The sequence below is a fragment of the Dunckerocampus dactyliophorus genome, chromosome 18 (genome assembly GCF_027744805.1).
Source record: "Dunckerocampus dactyliophorus isolate RoL2022-P2 chromosome 18, RoL_Ddac_1.1, whole genome shotgun sequence".
NCBI lineage: Eukaryota > Metazoa > Chordata > Actinopteri > Syngnathiformes > Syngnathidae > Dunckerocampus > Dunckerocampus dactyliophorus.
In genome coordinates, this window is record NC_072836.1 from 4261875 (window position 1) to 4281516 (window position 19642).

Sequence of the window (19642 nt, forward strand, 5' to 3'; positions counted from 1 at the left end):
ACACATACATACAGATACATATACACATACATACATACATACATACATACATAACCCCTGTCACGCTAGGTGTTAACCAGGAGTTCTGTCATGTGATTCCAGTCAGCAGGCGTGTGTTTTGTGTAAAATGAATTATCAATGTAAAAAAACAGGATCTCAAATGTTTATTTAAATGGATTTATTTAAACCTCAATCAACAGCTACAAAAATAAGTTGTAGTATTTTTAAAAATCTCTTCATGCCAATTTCTCAAACGAATCGGCTCTCAGAGAACCACAGCATGTTTAACCCCGCCCCTGCCCATGCTCAGTGTGGAGACAGGGACGCAGCCAATGACATTCGCCTTTAACAGAAAGACGAGAATAAAACTAGTCCGCTTCCAATTGGCTTTCAAAGACCCGAACCGGCTCCTGTGGTTCATTTCGAAGCGCCGGTTCTTAGAGCCGATTCGTTCGCGACAGACCCATCACTGGCAACACAGAAATGGCAGCAGGTGTGAGCAATCACCGGCTCCTGCAGACTACTGTGGATGGCAACGACGACAACTCAAGCAGCACATTTACCACCTTTTGATCTGAATTACGGATAAAACAACTCTTCGGTAGGATGCACACACCTTTCACAATTGCCACACATCTTATTTTAAGACGCTTTGTTACGTGTTTGACAGCGCCGATCGCGCCATGACCTCCATTACCGAAATGCTTTTTTTTTTTAATTGTTTAATTATTGTGTGACTGAGTTAGCAGAACATGCACTGTGTATGACGAAGACTACGTAATCTGATCAAATGCTATCGAACCTATGAACAGAAATATGAATGAATTGTGTAAAGATCTTTCTGGCCATATTGAAGCAATGTTACATTTTCAAATATGTCAAATTTGGATTGATACTGGATTTGAGTGTTGGATGACATCGAGTTCTAAGAGTGCTTTGAACGTTAAGTCCAACTTTAAGCTTTTCAAACTTGTGGATCGGAGCTTCAGGACAAGTTAAAATTATGCAGGATATAAGTTCAGGTTAATATACCTGCAGCGCTGCACCGTGGTCTAGTGGTTAGCACGTTGGCCTTACGTTATACTTAGGTGATCGGGAAGACTTGGGTTCGAGTCTCCGTTAGCATTTCTGTGTGGAGTTCGCATGTTCTCCCCGTGCATGCCAGGGCGTTACATGTTATCCTGGTAAACATGTTAACTTATTTGGCGACTTTAAATTGTCCATAGTTATGAATGTGAGTGTGAATGGTTGTTTGGCTATACAGTATGTGCCCTGCAATTAGCTGGCGACCAGTCCAGTTCAGTCCAGGGTGTAACCCGCCTGTTGCCCAAAGTCATCAGGGATAGGCTCATGTTTTATCAGAATTAATCACAGACAACATGGAATTCAACCCAAAGTGTTGGTTGGGCTTGATTCAGATAAAATGCTTTTGCCATTAATTATTTATAGCAATGATTCATTTATTAATCCCTTAAAAAAAAACAGCGGGAATCTAGGAACCTTCACCTGCACTGTCCAGTATCCAGGTATTTATTTCACAGTCACACTGGTTGAATTTTTTGGCTAAAAAGTTACGGAAGCGATTGAAAGTTACTGAATCGTTTCGGATCGCTTTGGATCGGATCTTTCAAATAAACCAATATCGTCCTTGAATCGTATTGGCGACCACGAATTGAATTGTTAGACCCCTAATTCCTGGGCAAAATTAACATATTTGGCAAGTTCAGATTGTGATGAAATTTCATATTAAAGTGAGTTTATATCCTTCATACCTTTTGGTTTGGTTTGGTTTAGTTTATTTGAACATGAAGGTTACAATGGAATACATCTCATGAATCATTTTTTTCACAGTTCCACATGTCCAAAAGGAGTAGGAAGAAGCAAAGCTTATTTAATCCTACCCCCCATCTATTCTACATCTAGTACAGTACATGTTGTTCACTTCCTGCATGTGATAGGATAATACATAACTAAGACACGCCCCCTCCCATATATATACATTGATAATAAGTAAATATGTTTAAAATAAATAAATATATGTTTAAAATAAATATGAATAAAGAACAGAACTTTTTTTTTTATAAACAAAAACAAACCTGACAGAACATCATTGTGATGATCAAGACTCTTCTGCCTTGTATTTAGTAAACATCAACTGCTTGTATTGTTTTTTGAATTTACTCATCTCTGTACATTGTTTGAGTTCCTTACTCAATCCGTTCCATCATTTAATTCCACACATGGAAGTGCTGTGGGTTTTCAGCGTTGTTTTCGCGTATAAATGTCCTTTCATCTTGTCCTGAAGCTCCGATCCTGGAGTTTGAAAGGCTTAAAGTTGGACTTACCTTTCGAAACACTCGTTTGACACGATGTGGTCCAACACTCACTATAAATGTGATACGAAATTGAAGAGGAAGAAGTATACCTAACAAACATGTATACGAATGAAAACACACACGATACCATATGAAAAAAATGTCATTTTTAAGGACCCCTCGGCGACTCCCCTAATCGAGCGTGCATGCCGTGTCAAGTCTTTGCGTCATTAAAAATACGGGGATTGTAACATTCGTACATTATGAACTGAAATGTGAATTCCTGACAACTTGTAACCTTTTGACAGTATGAGATACTGATGCATGTTTTCTGGCCTCTACAGGTCACCCAAAACCAACTGGATGTTCCTTCATGACGAAGTGGCGAGCTGGTAGGACTGTTTCTTCCTTTTTTTTGCTGGAAGTTTTCCCCATCATTCACAATCCTTATGTGAAACACAAACACGTGCGTTCTAGCGAGAGAAAACCAGTTGGTACCAGCCCGCTAACAATGGCCGTCATGGGAGGTACCTATTTGGATGCTAAAGCCCCAACCAAAAATGTTTTGTTCCACTTACCCCATACCCAAAACATTTTATCCACACCATTTCATTTCAACTCACTCTTTGTCCGCTTCATTCACACCAATTCGACCCCCTTAAGAAGTGTTTCTTCTGCGAGCAGTCAAACTGCATACATTGCGTGTACATAAGCACAAGTTAGACATAACGTAGATAGAGACATAAAAAACAAGACATTTTGTTCATGAGTATTTTTTATTTTCTCCCTAATCACAACTCATTCCATTGGACAGGTACAGTCTCATGAAGTTGTCACCAAAAAAATAAAGCCATCAGCTACATCATCATCAGCTGGTGGTTGTCAAATAATGTCCATAAAAATCAACTTGAAAAGTGTTGGTGATATTATTTAGTTGAAAGTAGTGTTACTAAGGCTTGTAAACAATGAGAGATGAGGACAGTGAACACTGATTGGCCTTTAAACGTCGTCCTCGGTACAAAAATAGTCCCGCAAAGACATTTTGTAGAAATCATCAGTCGTTCGCGTCTTTGCATCTCAGATATGAGGTATATATGTGAGGCAGACCCCTCCCCCCCCCCCAGCAATCACAAAGGGGGGTCAGGTCAGCACAGTCACTTCCATGGAAGACAGCGTGTTGTTTTTTTTGAAAGGCATAAATACATTTATAAAAGCATCCAAATGACATCTAACATCGACTCAGCCAATTTCAAATCTACACTTTGCTCCATGACATCTTGAAAAAAGTCTAAATGCATACAAATTATTTCTTTTTCTTTCCTCACAAACATGTTTTGCGTCAAATTCAATAGGGAACATCCAACTAGCAACTAAAAGGGTCTCTGACATTTACACCATCCCCATTTAAAAAGGCCACCCCCCCCCGCCTCCCAAAATGTAAGAAGAATAGCAAAGATAAGAACCACTATCACACCTCCCAAATCCCCATCACAGCGTTCAAACATCTGCAACAACACAAAACAGAAAAAATGTTCATTTGCGACGTTTGAGCTTGAAGGCTCAAAGTGCTCATTGGAGGCTTTGAAATGCGCACGGCTGCAAGCAAGCGTTAGGACCACACTTGAAACACAACAACAAAAGCCACAACAGTGTCGTACTTTGCCAGCAATAATTAATCATTGATTAATCAATTATCCAATTAACTGGCAACTATTTTGGGATTCGAGTAAAAAAAAAAAACCCAACAAATCTCATCCCTCTCAAATGTGAATATTTTATTTCCTTAGTCATCCATGAAAGCATACCTAGTATCTTTTGTGTTTTAGGTACAACAAGATATTTAAACGCATCAGCTTTGACTTTGGAAAACGGTAAGGATGACGTCTTTGCTTCTTTTCTGATATGTTTGTGTTTGCTTCATATTGATTTGGGACGACTCGGGTCCAACCGACCGAACAAAACAACAAGCTTCAGATGAATCAACGTAGAAAATAATGATTACTCACAGTCCGAATCGCAAGAATTAAGTCGTGGAATTCCAAGACAGAAGTCGTACCCGTGCAAGAATAAAGCTGGAATAAGACGAGAGAAAGCAGGCGTTCTTACAAGGATGGTGGATTACAACCAATGATGTTACAGTAACACGCTTCATTTTTTATGACAATAAATTAGCAACACTGCATTTTATTGTATTCTGATTTTTTAATTTAAAAAAAAAGTCGTAGAAAAGAGCCATAATATTTATATAAAAAAATATTTTTAAAAAAGTTAAGCGATATCAATCGGAAAAAAGCCTGATGTCCTAATTAGCATGAGGAAAAAGTTGTAGTATTACAAGAAAAACCCAATATTTGGGCGAGACAATGTTACGTAATTATGCAAGACTACAGCTGGAAAAGGACGAGAGAGAAAAAGGCGTCGCTACTGTCACAAGGTCTGTGCATTACGACAACGGCATAGAAGTTGGTATATTTAAAAAAAACGCTTTAATTTTACGAGAATAAATGAGCAACATTGCGAGAAAAGTGACGCCGTATTTTGATGAGAAAAAACTGAATTGAACAAGAATTCGTAACATTTTAGTTCCGTAAGAAAAAAGTTGCAACTGTATGACAAAACCGCCGTAAAATTCCGAGAAAGATGCAAGACGATTCCTGAGACATCTAACTAGCAAAAATGTTGTACCATTCCATAAAAAGTTGTATTTTTGCGAGTCTAACGTCGTAGTAGTATGAGGATAAGTGGTAGTAATACTTGTACTATTGCAAGATAAAACACAATACAGTCCCTCGTTTATACGGCTCCAGACCCGACCATGATAAATGAATTTCCGTGATATAGGGTACGGTGTTAAATGGAATATTTTCTTAGTTAAAGCATAGAAAAGGTGTTTAGGGCTTTCAAAATACGGGTTTTAATGTTATCACCTTTACACTCCTATTATTCATTGTTTACAACACATTACAACTCTGATACTGTAGGGACTCGAGATGGCTGCTAACTAGCTAGCGTGCTAACCAGTTAGCCTCATATTTATTTATTCTAAACTTAAGAAGCTAAAAACTTACCACTTCCACACTGAATGGACATGCCGTGGCTGACTTCACAGACTGCAGTGTTAATGTCATGTAAGCTAATGGCTCGTCAATGTTTTGTCATTACTGCCGCCTAGTGGCCAGAATACTACATATCACTTGTATTTCAATGTTTTAATAGACCGAAGTCTACCACAAGACAGCCATCATTTATTAATTCATTTCGGAAAACCTGCCATATAGTGAGGGAGCGATAATGAAACCGCAACATTGCGAGGGACGGCCGTATTGGGGGAAGATGTTACATAATTTTGCAAGAAGAAAGTGTAAAATGACAAGAGAAAAAGGTGTAGCCGCTGTCACGAAGTTTGTGTCTTACAGCGAAATTGTAGCAAAGTTGGTATGCTATGAAAACACGTTTGATTTTATGAGAATAAAATTAGCAACACTGCAAGAAATCTTACAATAAACAGTATTCCATTTTGATGAGGAAAAAAAAACAACTGTACGGGAATTTGTAACATTTAGTTTAAAAACTGTCAGGGAGAAAAAGTAGTAATAAAGTTGAGTACAAATACAAGGATAAAGTCGTACTATTACATTATTATGTGTGATGTCTTGGGGTGTCAGGTGACGACATATTAACTTTACTTTTACAAAAAGTACATTGCAATATTTTTTCAATCTACTAATTTAATTTCTACTATGCTACTCTTCTGCACTCTGTGTGTATGCTAGCAACCCTGCCTCCACCCACTGAGACAAAGGGGCTCACTCCGCTCATGCCGTTGTTGAAATCAATGCAGAGTGAACCCTCTTCCTGCCTGTTTAGAGACGAGAGACGAGGGAGAACAGACACGCATGCACATGGTAAACTTATCCAGTTCGTTTTCATTCTTGTGATGAATTCATTTATTTACAGGACAGTTTTTTTTCCGAACGATGAATGAATCATGTTTTAATCTCGCAAGATCTTGTGACACCCCAGTTATGTCATAATGGCTTGAGGAAAGGTCACGGGTGAGGGGGCGTTAAAGTATGATAAATGTGTAACATTACGAACAGCAGCGGTTAGATTTTGTAGCCGTGTTCACGTTCATGATGAACGCATCGGCCACTCGCAGTCTCTGATGTTCTAAAATTACGACTTTATTCTTGTGCGACGGCAAATTTTTCCTGCATTGTTGCAACTTTATTTTCCTCGTAATACTGCAACTTGTTTTCATTGGTCTCTGTTGTCTTGGCAGTGTGGCCCTAACACTCCTTACTAGAAGAGACGTGAAGAGGAAGAGAGCAGGTAAGACCATTCTATTGCTGTCCAACAGCACCCCCTGTTGGCCAAAAAAGCCCCAACGTTACTTTAGCTCTTTAAAGAAAAACTGCACTTTTTTTTTTATTTAGCGTGTCAGCCACCATCCTCATGTGAGACATGAACACGTCTTTCTCTTTTCTGTGCGTTCTAAAGATGTAAAAAGAGACAGCTCAGTACCGCACCTAATGGGACACACCTATGCTGCCTACAAAGGCTGCTATTAAAACACCAATCAGGTTTCATATCCATGCTGTAACTATGTAGTAACAGGTAATTCATCACATGTAATACTTAGAGTATTTGGACCATTCTAAGTATTAAATGAGCTTTGGAGTACTAAGCGCATTGATTTCACATAGCAGTATAGAAACGCCTACACCTAGCGTTACGTAAAAACACAGCAGCAGCGGCGTCAGCTCAAATTTGTAGCCTTGCCTTTTTGTAGTGGTCTGAAGCGTGAGCGTGACCATGGCGTGCTATGGCTAAGTGTCAGTATGGCCAGTAACGTAGTTCCATCTGCGTAACCATGTTAATAATAATGTTAATGTGCATCCTTGAGAAGGCTTAATGAGCGGTATAAGTGGGTCCCATACGTGCGGTACTGAGCTGTCTGTTTTCTATCTTTAGAAGCACAGAAAAGAGAGACGTGTTCATGTCTCACATGTCAGGATTGTGGATGATCGGCAAAATGACAAAACTGTAGTTTTCCTTTAAAACTATACCAGGAACATTAATTTACCACCTCTGCAGTTCTCATTCTTCCTCTTGCATCTGTAAGCTATGTATTTCAAATATAGAAGTTTATAAATATATATATATAGATAATATATGGCCCTTATTGAGAGGAAAGATGAGTTTCACATTGAGTACCATAATCTCTTTATCGCCAAGTAGAAAGTGTTTTCAGTGTTCACACTCATTCAGCATGTCAGCAACTTCCTGTTTCCTGAGTAATACTTGCAACACGAACCCTTTTTTTTTGCTCCCCCCCTTGATCGCTCTAACAAGTCAGCTTGCTGGTGGAACATACAAATAACAATAATAATAAAAATACTAATACTAGATTGACGAGCACTTAAGTTAAAAAATATTTAGAGGATATTGTCCTGTGTGAAGACAAACACAGCTTGAGAAGAATTCAAATAATGATGTCCCTTCTTTAAAAAAATAGAACTTATACCTTTTAAGGACAGTGTGGCCTCATCGGAAGCTTTGGCTGGTCGGCGTTTTAGAAGCTGAGCTGGTCGGCTCACCGACGTCAGACAACAAGGTGCTGTACCCTGAGAACTCGGACACGGGCGTCCTTATCCGGTGCTCCGCGTCCCCGCTAGAGTCGGCGCCATAGCACATGCCGCGCTCTTCCGACTTGAACTGAGAGCCGAAAGCCTGCGCAAAGTTTTCTATCTGGGAGGTCAGCGGGAAGACTGCGTTCTTGGCGGGTTCCTTTTGGCTGCTCAGGTCAGAGGGGCTGATCTGGTAGGAGGAAGGCGGGGTGGAGGAGTGCTGCTTCTCCATCTGCTCGCTGAGCTCCTGCGAGGGGGTGAGCTGCTGGTGCGGCAGGGGGGCATCCAGGCTGCTCAGGTGGAAGACGTGCTGCGGCGAGGAGCCAGCCAGCATGGCAAAGTGCGACTTGGGCACTGAGGGGCCGAAGCCGCACTCCAAGGGGGGCGTAGTGTAGATGTTCTTGTCAGAGTAGAGGGGGTTGACGGGGTGGACCGTGGTGAAGGGTCCAGAGGAAGCAGGACCGGGCCCGAGTGGGAAGCCGCCAGTGTGGCTAGTGCGCTCCAGAGCCTGAAGCAGGAAGCGCGAGTACTCGTTCATCATGGCCGTCTTGTCCCCAGGCGGGCTGGGTGCGTCTGCATCGGGGGGGTTGAGCTCCACATGCTGATCGCTGATATCAAAGTGGATGTCATGATGGGAGCCGTCTGGTTTCTGGCTGTAGTGGTCCAGGAGGCTTTGAAGCACTTCATCGGGGATCCCAGACTTGTCCAGACTGAGTGGGGCGTCGCCGTCCATCACGGCGGACACTGCGCCCTGGATGACAGAGGGATGTGAGGACAACAGGCTGACGTCATATTCGTTGCCACTTCCCACACCCACTGCGGGCCCTGATGCTGTCACACTGTGTGTGCTGTGAAGGTAGCGCCGCTTCTTGAGAAATTGCATGGCGTCGTCATAGTTACTGCTGGCGGTCCCACCTACTTTGGCACCATTGGCCTGCATGAGGCCCAGACCGTGATCCACGGCGGCTCCACTCTGCTCCAACAAATCCGCCTTTCCGCCTTTGTCCACACCTTTACGATGGGCCTTCTTGAAGGCCATCTTTGGAGCACGGCCGTGGTGTTCCATACTGGGACCCGGCTCGGTGGACAAGGACACACTCTGGTTCTCCACGGCATACTCATGAATGCTATACGCTCCCGATACAGTGTCGGGAACGTGAGGCACTCTCAGCGTCCCGCCGTCCCCCTTTTTCTTCTTCCGGGCTCCTCCCTCTCCAGGATTCTTGGAGCGGCCTCTTTTTCTCCCAGTGTTTCCCTGAGTGATTCCATAGCTGCCCATGTCCACACATCCCATGTCCATCATGCCAGGATCCAGTCCTTTCCTTAACACTTCTCCACAGGTTCGCTTGTGCTTCAGCAGGCGGTCCGTCCTGGAAAAATACTGATGCACAAAAAGGGGGGAGGTCTAAAGATGAACATCCACACGATAAGAAGCAGGAAGGAGACGAGGAGGTCACAAACCTGTTGGCAGGTCTCACATCTGTACGGCTTCTCCCCGCTGTGCGTGCGCTTGTGTCTCTCCATGTGGTACTTCTGGATGAAGCGCATGTTGCACTGGTCGCAGCTGAATGGCTTCTCTCCTGATGATGATTCAAAGGAACAAACCGTTACAGACGTCTTTTGGGGTCACCGGGAGCAAAGACGCATGTGGGTGATGACTCACCGCTGTGGATCTTCTCGTGGCGTTGGAGGAGGTACTTTTGAATGAAGCTCATGTTACACTGGCTGCACCTGAAGGGTCTCTCACCTGCAAGAAAGACAACATTCACACACCCTGATCTTCTACATACAGAAGCTAATTCAATGGTTAATACAGTGTTCCCTCACTCTATGCAGTTCACCTTTCACTGATTCACTGAATTTTTTTTTTTTGTTACAGGCTGAGCCTGGCCCTTTAAGAAGAATTGCATTGTTGGAAGTTGAATGTCTCTCATCCCGCACCGCCCATTGTCAATCACTCGCCTTCGTGCTGTCATACCATGTCTCCTGTGTACAAAACCGTCACAGTAGAGCGGAACGGCGCCAGGACAAAAAGGCACGATCACAGGAGTGAAATATACGCGAGTGACTAAAATTCAAACGAAGGTTTGAACTCTTGAGAGTGTATAAACAAAGACGTGAAAATGTTATTGCCTGTCTGAGAAACGTGTATGGTGAGGGGTTTTACAGGCTTAAAACATATATAATAATTGTACAAAGATGAAGTGTGCTACTTTGCGGATTTCACAGGGTGGGCAATAAGTTTCCATACATAGGAAAATAGCCAGTATAATGTATATATCTGTTAGAGCTCCAGATCTCTCCCCTTTTGATTTCTATCTTTGGGGGCACTTTAAGGTGGTGCATCAGGTGACGATACAAGACATAAATCATCTCAAGGAACGGATCACCAACGCCATTACAAGCATAACTAACTGTGCTAATGCACATCAACAGTGGAAAACCATGGTAATCACAAAGCACATTATGGAAATAAAAATGGTTATCCAATGAATGATTATTTTTTTGGAAACTTATAGCCCACCCCATTTTTATTTATTACAAAAAAATATTTTTTGATTAAGATGTCCAATAGACTTTCAGAAACAAACATTTGTTTTTTGGGTTATTGTGTTGGAAAACGTGCTATTTAGTGTTTTTTAAATTTATATGCCAAATACATAACTAGCATGTTTTGTTCAAAATTTTTAAAAAATACATATTTCTGTAATGTTTTTCTCATTTGTATGACATAATTTCTAATAAGTGTTCAATTTGTATTTTGATATTTTAAAATGTTTCTTGTATATCTCCCATATATGTAATTGATAATTTATCAAACTGTATGTATACATTGTAAAAAGATAATGATCAGTTATTTGTATTTTGTCTACACTCACACAAAGTGTGTACATGGAGTGACAGCATGTGACCTGCAATCAATCGTTTGCATCGGTGCACAAGCAGTTGTGAGCCGCTTGCAATTATCATGTAGGGGCAAATCGTTGTGGCGTGTCGTACAAATCAGAGCGATTATATCGAGTGAGTGTGTGTATAAAAGGTTATGCAATAAAAGGTTATGCTAGCAATTATGTAGCGCAGCAAACTGCATTACAGTGATCATAACAGGAAACAAAAATGGTGGCGTATAAGCGACGGCATGGGGTGCTGCTACCTGTGTGAATGAGGACGTGTCTGCGGAGGTGATAGGAGCTCCTGAAGGCAGCGCTGCAGTGCTCGCAGATGTGAGGCTTGCTTCCTGGCGACAAGCTGCCGCTATCTGCATCCAGCAGCACGGACTGGTGGGGAGGAAGACGGGACATTCGATCATGAACATGTTCTGTTAGCAACAGATCGACATGAGTGGTTAAAAGTAATCCTCAAAAGGACAGCAGCAAAGTGACTTTTTCTTTAGCTTTTTTTGATGACACAGAAGGAGTAACAGATACTGTTACTATGACCAAAATGTTTACCACTAAATGTCTTCCTAATCTTTGCGCCAATATGATGGAATTTTAAATACTGAATTCCTCTGTAAAGTGCAAGTGTCCGAGCCGACAGTAGGCTGCTATCCCGCCACATTGATTGGGGATGAATCCATCACAAAAACAGGGAGGGCAGAGACTGGATGGATGACGGTTAAGCCGCCCATTAGTTATTGTCCCATCAGACAGTGCTGAAAATAGCTTCAGACTCAACAACAAACATCAAAAACTCTCCCACTCATTTAAAAAAAACTACATTGTGTCTTCTACATGCTATATTAAAAACAGTGCATAGCAAACCTTCTCGCTCCGCTTCTTCCGCGGCCTTCCCTCCTGGCCATCCCCATTTGACCTTCGACCTTTCCTCCCAGCGGACTCCTTTCCCAACTGACCCGGCAGCTGTGAGGATGACAAAAGGGAGACGCCGTGAGAGCGAGGCGGCGCATGGAAATGCTTTCATTGACGGGCGTGCAGCCTTTAAAGGGACGCGTATGCGCACAAAATGCGTGTTGGTGTAAACACGCAGTCAATAAATTGGATGAGATGCGCTCGCGGGGGGAAAAGCGCGACAACCAACGGCCTGAATTTACAGCCCTCCTGTGGATAAGTGACCTACAATTCACTTTGAGAGCTTTTTCTGTTGGATCATGTCCAAAGAAATAAACCAACAGTCCGCCTCTGATCAACTCACAGGAGCAGAACTGGACTTAAGCGTGTCGTTACTGTGGTTACTTTACTATCCTGCACTGCTGATGTCTTATCACGCACCTGCTAGTGATGACATCGGATCAATTGTAGGGTTAAAATTGTAAAAATGTATCCATTAAAGCCATGTGTGCAGACTACTAATCCACATTAGGCTGCGGGGCGACCTCGGCGGCCCGCCTATTGTCTCGAGTGTGCGCTTCTGTTTGAATGAGCACAAAAGACGTCTGCAATGAAGTGCGAGCTCAAACAAGACAGCTGTGTCCTCGCCAAGACGTTTTCATTCACGCTGAGCAGCCGTGACATCATCTGCCAAGAGATGGGGAAGGGGTGGGTGACTCGCTTACATTTTGCACGGCGAGCAGCCAGTGGATTTACGTCGCCGTGACTGTTATGATGCCAGCTCCTCCCCTGCACGTTTCCTGTCTGCGGCTCCTCCCACTGGCGAATACTAATGTGCTTTTTTGTCATGATGGCGTTCTAGCAAGATCTCACTGGTCACAACATTAGGTACGCCTGCACAATTTATCATACATCCTATGTTTACGTTATGTCTTTTTTTTTATTGTGTCTACTATATTTGGTAATAGGAGTGTAAAGGTGACTATAGGGATGTTATTTCATGTGTAGAGGGCTCTAATAATGTTAAAAGACAGACTACGAAAATGGCAACATTTACACTGCAGGGTATGATGCCCAATTCTGTTTTTTTTGTTCAAATCCTATTTTTTATGTGGTCATTCACATTGCCAAAAAAAATGCGACTTGTTAATGTGAACGCGTCACTTCCCCTGCAAAAGCGTCACACGCATTCCCATGTGTTTAGGGAAGTAAAGATTGCTGCATTGTGTGTCCTTAATGCGTTTGTGGAAAGGATTTTATGCAACGGGAGTCAATATTTTCTTAACCACAAGATTCCACGTAGGAGATCAAGAAGTAAGAGGGCAAGAATTTTGGCTATGGCAGTTCGTGCAGGACTTGCTGTGACGTCTGTTTGGAGGAGCGTGTGGGAGGCAGGAATGGTGGGACACTGCCCTGAGCCGCTTTTTGGATGACAAGAAGAACTTTTGCCTACATCGGCGAGTACCTTTATCCACGTCTCGCACGGTAAACCACGCCTTTCGATGACGGTCGGATATATGCGACCTGACCGTTCAGACTGCAGTAGATCAGATACATATCGGATTTATATCTGCGTGTGAACGAGGCCTGGGGCGCATTTGGGGGGAAAAAACGGGAATTGTCGTGTTTATGGTGTCCATTACTAGATGAATGTAACTTAACTAACAGCTAGTCTGTTAATGCAAACAATGTACGGCATGAATAAAAGATGAAAGAACAAACACAAGCGTCACACTAGACTTTGCTCGACTTCCCAAGGCTGCAAGAGAACGTTGCAGATTGTGTGTTCAGTGTTTCCCACGAGACTGCAATCTAATTCTGGTTGTGGTCTACATGACGTCATCATATAATCTGCTGAATTTGCAGTGACGTGCATGTAATTGTAATGGACGCTATCGGACAGAATAATGTTGTGGGAGAGACAAAATGAGTACAAAAACATGTGGAAAAACAAAACAAACATCTTTCAAAATACAAATCAACTTTCTTCTGCTCGTTCTTTTTTTTTAATGTCACAAACAAGATGGAGCTGCCGGTGAGTGTTTCAAGTGGGGTAGGGAGCAGAGCGAAATATGCTTTCATTTCATTGCATAGTATAACTGCCTGTTCTACTATGCATATGACAATAAAACTCTTGAATCTTGTGTCAGATTCTCCAAAAATACCAGAAAAAGTCACTACTGCCTGTGGCTTTTTTGAAAAAAGTATCCCAATTGTCAATATATGTAGCAAAAAAGTTGCTAAGTTGGCAACACTGATCTTATTCTCTGGCAAACCTGGCGTGAATGTTGTGTGTTGAGAAGCAGCTACGATCCTATCTACAAGTACTAGGGTGTCACCAGACTCTCGAGACGATGCACAAGATTGGGTCTACGAGAACGAGACGAGAATTTACCATTACTTTTAAGAAAAGCAAAATGAAAAACTATAAATATGACAGTATACTGCAATCTATCAATTTTCGTTGCTCCTCACGAGGCTACACTTCTGCACTGTGTGTGTATGCTAGCGGCTTCGCCTCCACCCACCCTGACAGAGACTGTATGAAAAAGGTCTCACTAAGTTCACGCCATGGCTCTATGGAACAAACACGCCAAGATGCTGAAGCCAATGCACAGAGTGAACTTTCTTCCTGCCTGCTTGGAGGTGAGAGATGAGGAAAACAGACACACATGCACATGGAAATACGTATATTGAGACCGGCAAAATTAGTTCATTTTCATTTGGCGTGTGATTCATTTATTTTGTATCGTCCCAGGATTAGTGCCCACGAGACAAGAAATCTTGTTAGGTTTGAATCTCACGAGATCTTGTGACACCCCTACCATCTCCTGTACGGAGTTGTAACAACAAGCTACGTTCACAGACAGCCCCATTGTAATGTGTTTACGAGCGAGGGTGAACAGGTAGCACCAAATTTAAATGACCGTATGGGGGAAACAGGTGTGTCTTCATCACAGGTACTCACGTTGGCCATGTTGAGCTCGTGCACCAGCAGGTTCTGGTTGTTGCTGACCGTCAGCTCCAGCAGCTCTGCGCTCTTTCCCAGCCCTCCCGGATAGAGCGGCAGGCGGTAATCGTGCTCTGACACCTTCTCCTGCTTGATGCCGAGAGCGTGGACGTAGTCTCCCACGCCGCCTCCGCTCAGGGAGCCGGCACTGCAGTCGGGCGAGTCCCGCTCCTTCTTCAGGATCATCTCCTGAGGTGCCAGGCGGGTGAAGCTGGCGACCGGCGGCAAGTGGCTGAACATGATCATGCCGGGGCCGAAGTTGGAGTCCATGCCACCGCCGTTGGAGCGTAGGAAGTCGTTGCCTAGCTTGTCTTGGATGATGCTCATGGCGGGATGACTACGGCGTGCCAATCGGTGTCATCCTGCAAGGGATCAATGATGAGTTGATGTGAGCGGCCATCTATATACAATCATGGCTGAGCTTATGAATTGTCTCGCCGCCGGCCGCTTACGTGGATTACAAAGTGATGATTTGCGGGTCAATAAAAGGGCTACACGGTCTGGCACACCGACCAACGAGGCAAGCGAGCTCAGCGCTCACATACAGTATATTCCGGCTTTTACGGCGACAACATTAAGCATGAGAGGATTGGCATTTGGATGTTAATCTGCGCTGTGGCTCCGTCTGACCCAGTCATCCCATTTGCATGAGATTATATGCCAATGAGCGAGTACACACGCAGGATGCATAAACAAAAGTGTGATCACACGGCTGCAGCTAAGCACCCCCCCCCAAAAAACATACTTTATTCAGTTACGAAATGCATTTAAGTGGTGAATAATGAGTTTAAAGCAGCATGTGACACTCTTCATCTCCTACCAACAACCATCAGACTTTTTAATACACATACATAAACAAATGGCAGACAATACAGAGTAGTATTTGTTCACTTTGTGTACTATGTACGTCAATTACAGCATGCTATGTACGCGGGTGAATGAGGATATCCTGCAAAAGTTGTTTGATTTCAGGAGTTCAATTCAGAGACCGATTAAAGCAGGGGTGTGTAAAGTGCACCCCGTGGCGTTTTTTAAAAATTGCTCTTTCGCACATTGTAAAAACCGAATTAAACCAAAAATCGCGGACAAACTGAGGAAAAAGTCACAATAAATATAAATAAATAACTTTTTTTTAAAAGCCTTTTTATAAAATTAAGAGACACCCCTGATTTAAAGGCTTGGGGAGTTGTTTCACTTTATTTGCTGATTTCAGCAAAATACAGTACTTTACAATCGTCAACGTTTTGACAACTTTTGTGATACTCAATTTACAGGGGCTTCTTTTGAACAAAGTGTAAGCCATAATCACCAAAACGATTAAGAAATTATCAAATGGAATGAAATATTTCTCACATAATATAGAAGGTTAACTTTTTGAAATGTACTGATTGAACCATATTGACATATAAGTATTGATAATACATATACTTGTACATAGGAGGCTGTTTATTTTTATTGTATTTCGTTTTAATTAATTTATTCTTATTTTAACTCTACTGTCTGTAAATGCGGCGTCTGTAGCAAAGACATTTCCTGCAAGGGATCAATATGCGTCTAATCATTAGATCGATAACAGATGGTACTTCCAGCTTTTGGGTACTGTAATGCAAGAAGTCAACTTTGCAAACACTTAACGTGCAATTCAAAGTAACATATCTGTTATTAAATGATATCAAATGTGCCATGATGTTTGGGTAGCAATTAGCAAGCTTGGCTAACCATGTCTGGCGGCCGGGGTGGGGGGGTTCTTTGTGATGCCAACCAATAATTAATGTGTGTCAAGAACCGCACATAATCTCCACAAACACGTCCAAACATTTCCATAAAAACGTTGAAAATAACTGTGATATTAGCAACGAGTTATTTCCGTGTTTTTTTCTTTTAGTTGAAACAACAGAATTTAGACGACGACAAACAATGCGCGAGCGCCAACAAACAACAACAACTAGCGTACAGTGTTTTGTATCAATATAAAAACATGAAACAAAAATGAGAATTCACCTTCATATTTACTATTTTCGACCGAGCGAACGTGCGGCTTGGTTCCCAAAGGGGAGGTGATGGAGCGCCAAGAGAGGCATGACCCACAACAAACTCCCCTGCGAACAATGATGCTCGGCGGCTAGCTTAGCGGGCTAACGTAGCGGTAGGCAGGCAGGCAGTCCGCCGCTTTGTCGTCTTGTCCCGCACCGCAAGTTTGGACTTCCGCACCGAACCGCTTGTCGCCGAACTTTCCCCCACGGAGAGTGACTCTTACCGCTGCATGACCACACGCCGCTCCTCGGGCCGGGCTAATTCGCTCTCTACGGTCCGTTTCCCCCAAAAATCTAGAGGCAAAACATTGTTCTCCTGCAGCTGCTGGGGTCTTCCATCTTGGCTCTGCGCGGTGCATTGTGGGTCCTACCAGCACGCATACACACACGCGCACGCACGCACAGGCACAACACAACATTGATTTGTTATACTGTATTACTTTAAGTATTTTTTTGGTCAAACATATAAACACTATGCGTAACATGTAGTATTTGCATACATACTTCAGGCAATTATGATGGCATTATTGTTCCCAACACCGCAATATTACTAGTTAGATTGCGGAACGTGAAATGAATGTATGGGATACACTGCCTAGTGTGCAGTAAATGCTTAAATGCTCCACTCAAGGTCCCCGATAAAGGCACATAAATATCTGTTCAACATTATGTAGCTATAACTGACTAGCCCTGATATTTCATACACAGTACTCCCGGGTATGATGTTTTGTAGCATATTTCTAACAGCAAAAGCTGCAAAACATAAATAAAAATCAAAGAAATCATTTACTGTGGAATGATAGCAGCAAAAAAAAAAAAGCCAGTATAATGGATTCAGAAGATGTCCCGCATGGTGCATGTGTGTGCATGTAAAAGACACCCCCACCCCTAATTGCCTTTGCTAATGAACTCATTAATTCTGAAAGGAGAGCATCAATGAACATTAGAAAGTAAAGATATGCAAAAAATATATAAGAATGGGTGCATTTTTATCCTGCTCCTTCCATGCACTATACTGCAAATATATGTAACTATATACATGTATGACATTAAAGAAGCTACAGTACTTTGCTAGTTAAGTTGAAGCTGACCTCAGTGAGACAAAGAGGTTTCTATTCTAGTATCTGCCAGTGCATCTATACGTAAAAGCCAACTTTCCATCTCAACGCCATGATGATGATGAGCAGTACATGAAGGTCAAAGCCTGCTTTGCGAGACGTGAGACTACCTTTCCCAAGGTGAAGGAGACAAAGGCGTCATTGTCCCGCAGTGGAATCTGTGCTAAAATGTATCATATGACGCCCGGGCTGATCAATTCAAAGGCGTCATTAATAATTCCGTCTGTGCGGCCGCCTTTTGTTTCCTCCCCCCTCCTCGCTTGAATGCATCCCAGTCTGACAGACAAAGCACGTGGATGTTCAAACATCTTCCAAGAGTGCGGCCAGAGCACTGATTCAGCGGCCACACGTAACAGATGGCCGTCGTGGTCGTCTACGCTCTAATCCTCCAGCTTGCTGATGATCACAAGTCCCTCTTGTTGAAGCAGGGGTCTCTCTGTGAGGGGGCTTTATTTGTCTTGTGATGGGGGGGACACCACCACGGACTTGTCAACGCTACAAAACACTAATTCCTTTACTCATCTAAGCACTAACCCCAACCCTAATGCTAACCACTAAAGTTTAAACCTAACACCAAATGCTAACGACTGACCTGAAACATAATGCTAACCCTAAACCCAAACCACTAAAGCTTACCCTTAACCCTCACATTAACCACTAACCCTAAAACCCTCAACAAAAATCTTAACCACTAAAGTTTACCTCTGACGCTACTAACCTTAAACTCGAACACTAACCACTAATGCTTAACACTAACCCGACCACTAAAACAAAAACCCTAACTCTACCACTAACCCAAACCTTAAACCCTGACACTAACCACTAATGTTAAGCACTAACCCGAACATGAACCACTAAACCCAGCCCTTAACACCAACCCTAATCCGAAATCCTAATCATAGTGATAACCGCAACCACTAACCCTAGACCACTAAAAGTTTGCCTCTGACACTACCCACTAACCTTAAAGCCTAACACTAACCCTAAACCAGAACACTAAGCACTAAAGCTTAACCCTACCACTAACCCTAACCCCTGACAGTAACAACTAATGTTAACCATTAACCCTAACTCTAATCCTAACCCTAATATTAACCAACCCTAACGCTAACCCTAAACACTAATCCTTAACCATAACCCTAATCCTAAATCCTAGCTATAGTTGAAACCCTAACTACTAACACAAAATCACTAAAGTTTGCCTCTGACGCTACCCACTAACGCTAAAGCCTAATACTAACCCTAAACCAGAGCACTGACCACTAATGCTTAACCCTAACCCTGCCACTACAGTGAAATCCCAACTCTACCACTAACCCTCACGCCTGACATTAACCACTAATATTAACCGCTAATGTTAACCACTAACCCGAACGCTAATGATGATTTGATGATTGAATAGAGCAATTGAATGAAGCACCAACACTGCACACAGACTGTATTTAGAGACGTACTGTACAAGTAGTTGCAATTCCACCTTGTAGGATAAAGCCAAGTTAGGTGCCCTTAGGACAGCCTACCACCAGAGGGCGCCCTCTGACTTACGGCTTGTCTTGAGTTGGGGCGCTCGTCCATTCATGTAAAGAATACAAAAGCCAATTAAAAGAGCACAAGGAAGAATCAAATGAACGAAAGGATTAGTCAGTTAAGTAGACGATATCAGTTCAACCACACACTGATGAAATAAACCAAATTAACACAACTAAATGGCGCACACACAACCCTCCTAGTCCTCCCTTTCGCTC

General features: G+C 42.7%; 1 protein-coding gene and 1 long non-coding RNA gene across 5 annotated transcripts in view; one reads left to right on the forward strand and one right to left on the reverse strand.

The window, feature by feature from the left end:
* LOC129171441 (uncharacterized) overlaps positions 1-9383 on the forward strand; it is a 44078-nt gene extending 34695 nt beyond the window's left edge. The window contains exons 5-9 of the long non-coding RNA XR_008566790.1: positions 2660-2707; positions 4142-4186; positions 6089-6220; positions 6598-6647; positions 9286-9383. This is a non-coding gene — a long non-coding RNA (uncharacterized LOC129171441). The remainder of the gene's footprint in view (positions 1-2659; positions 2708-4141; positions 4187-6088; positions 6221-6597; positions 6648-9285) is intronic.
* znf281a (zinc finger protein 281a) overlaps positions 3080-19642 on the reverse strand; it is a 39742-nt gene continuing 23179 nt past the window's right edge. For 2 of the 4 annotated variants that reach the window (XM_054760075.1, XM_054760077.1), the window contains 7 exons: positions 17004-17146; positions 14705-15108; positions 11710-11808; positions 11100-11223; positions 9609-9692; positions 9407-9525; positions 3080-9326 (listed from right to left, as the gene is read on the reverse strand). In XM_054760075.1, the coding sequence (XP_054616050.1) occupies positions 7863-9326; positions 9407-9525; positions 9609-9692; positions 11100-11223; positions 11710-11808; positions 14705-15073 (2259 nt within the window). In that variant the 5' untranslated portion in view covers positions 15074-15108; positions 17004-17146 and the 3' untranslated portion in view covers positions 3080-7862. Of the gene's footprint in view, positions 9327-9406; positions 9526-9608; positions 9693-11099; positions 11224-11709; positions 11809-14704; positions 15109-16747; positions 16963-17003; positions 17147-19642 lie in introns of those variants that run through there. The other 2 variants (XM_054760079.1, XM_054760078.1) reach the window with 2 other exon arrangements.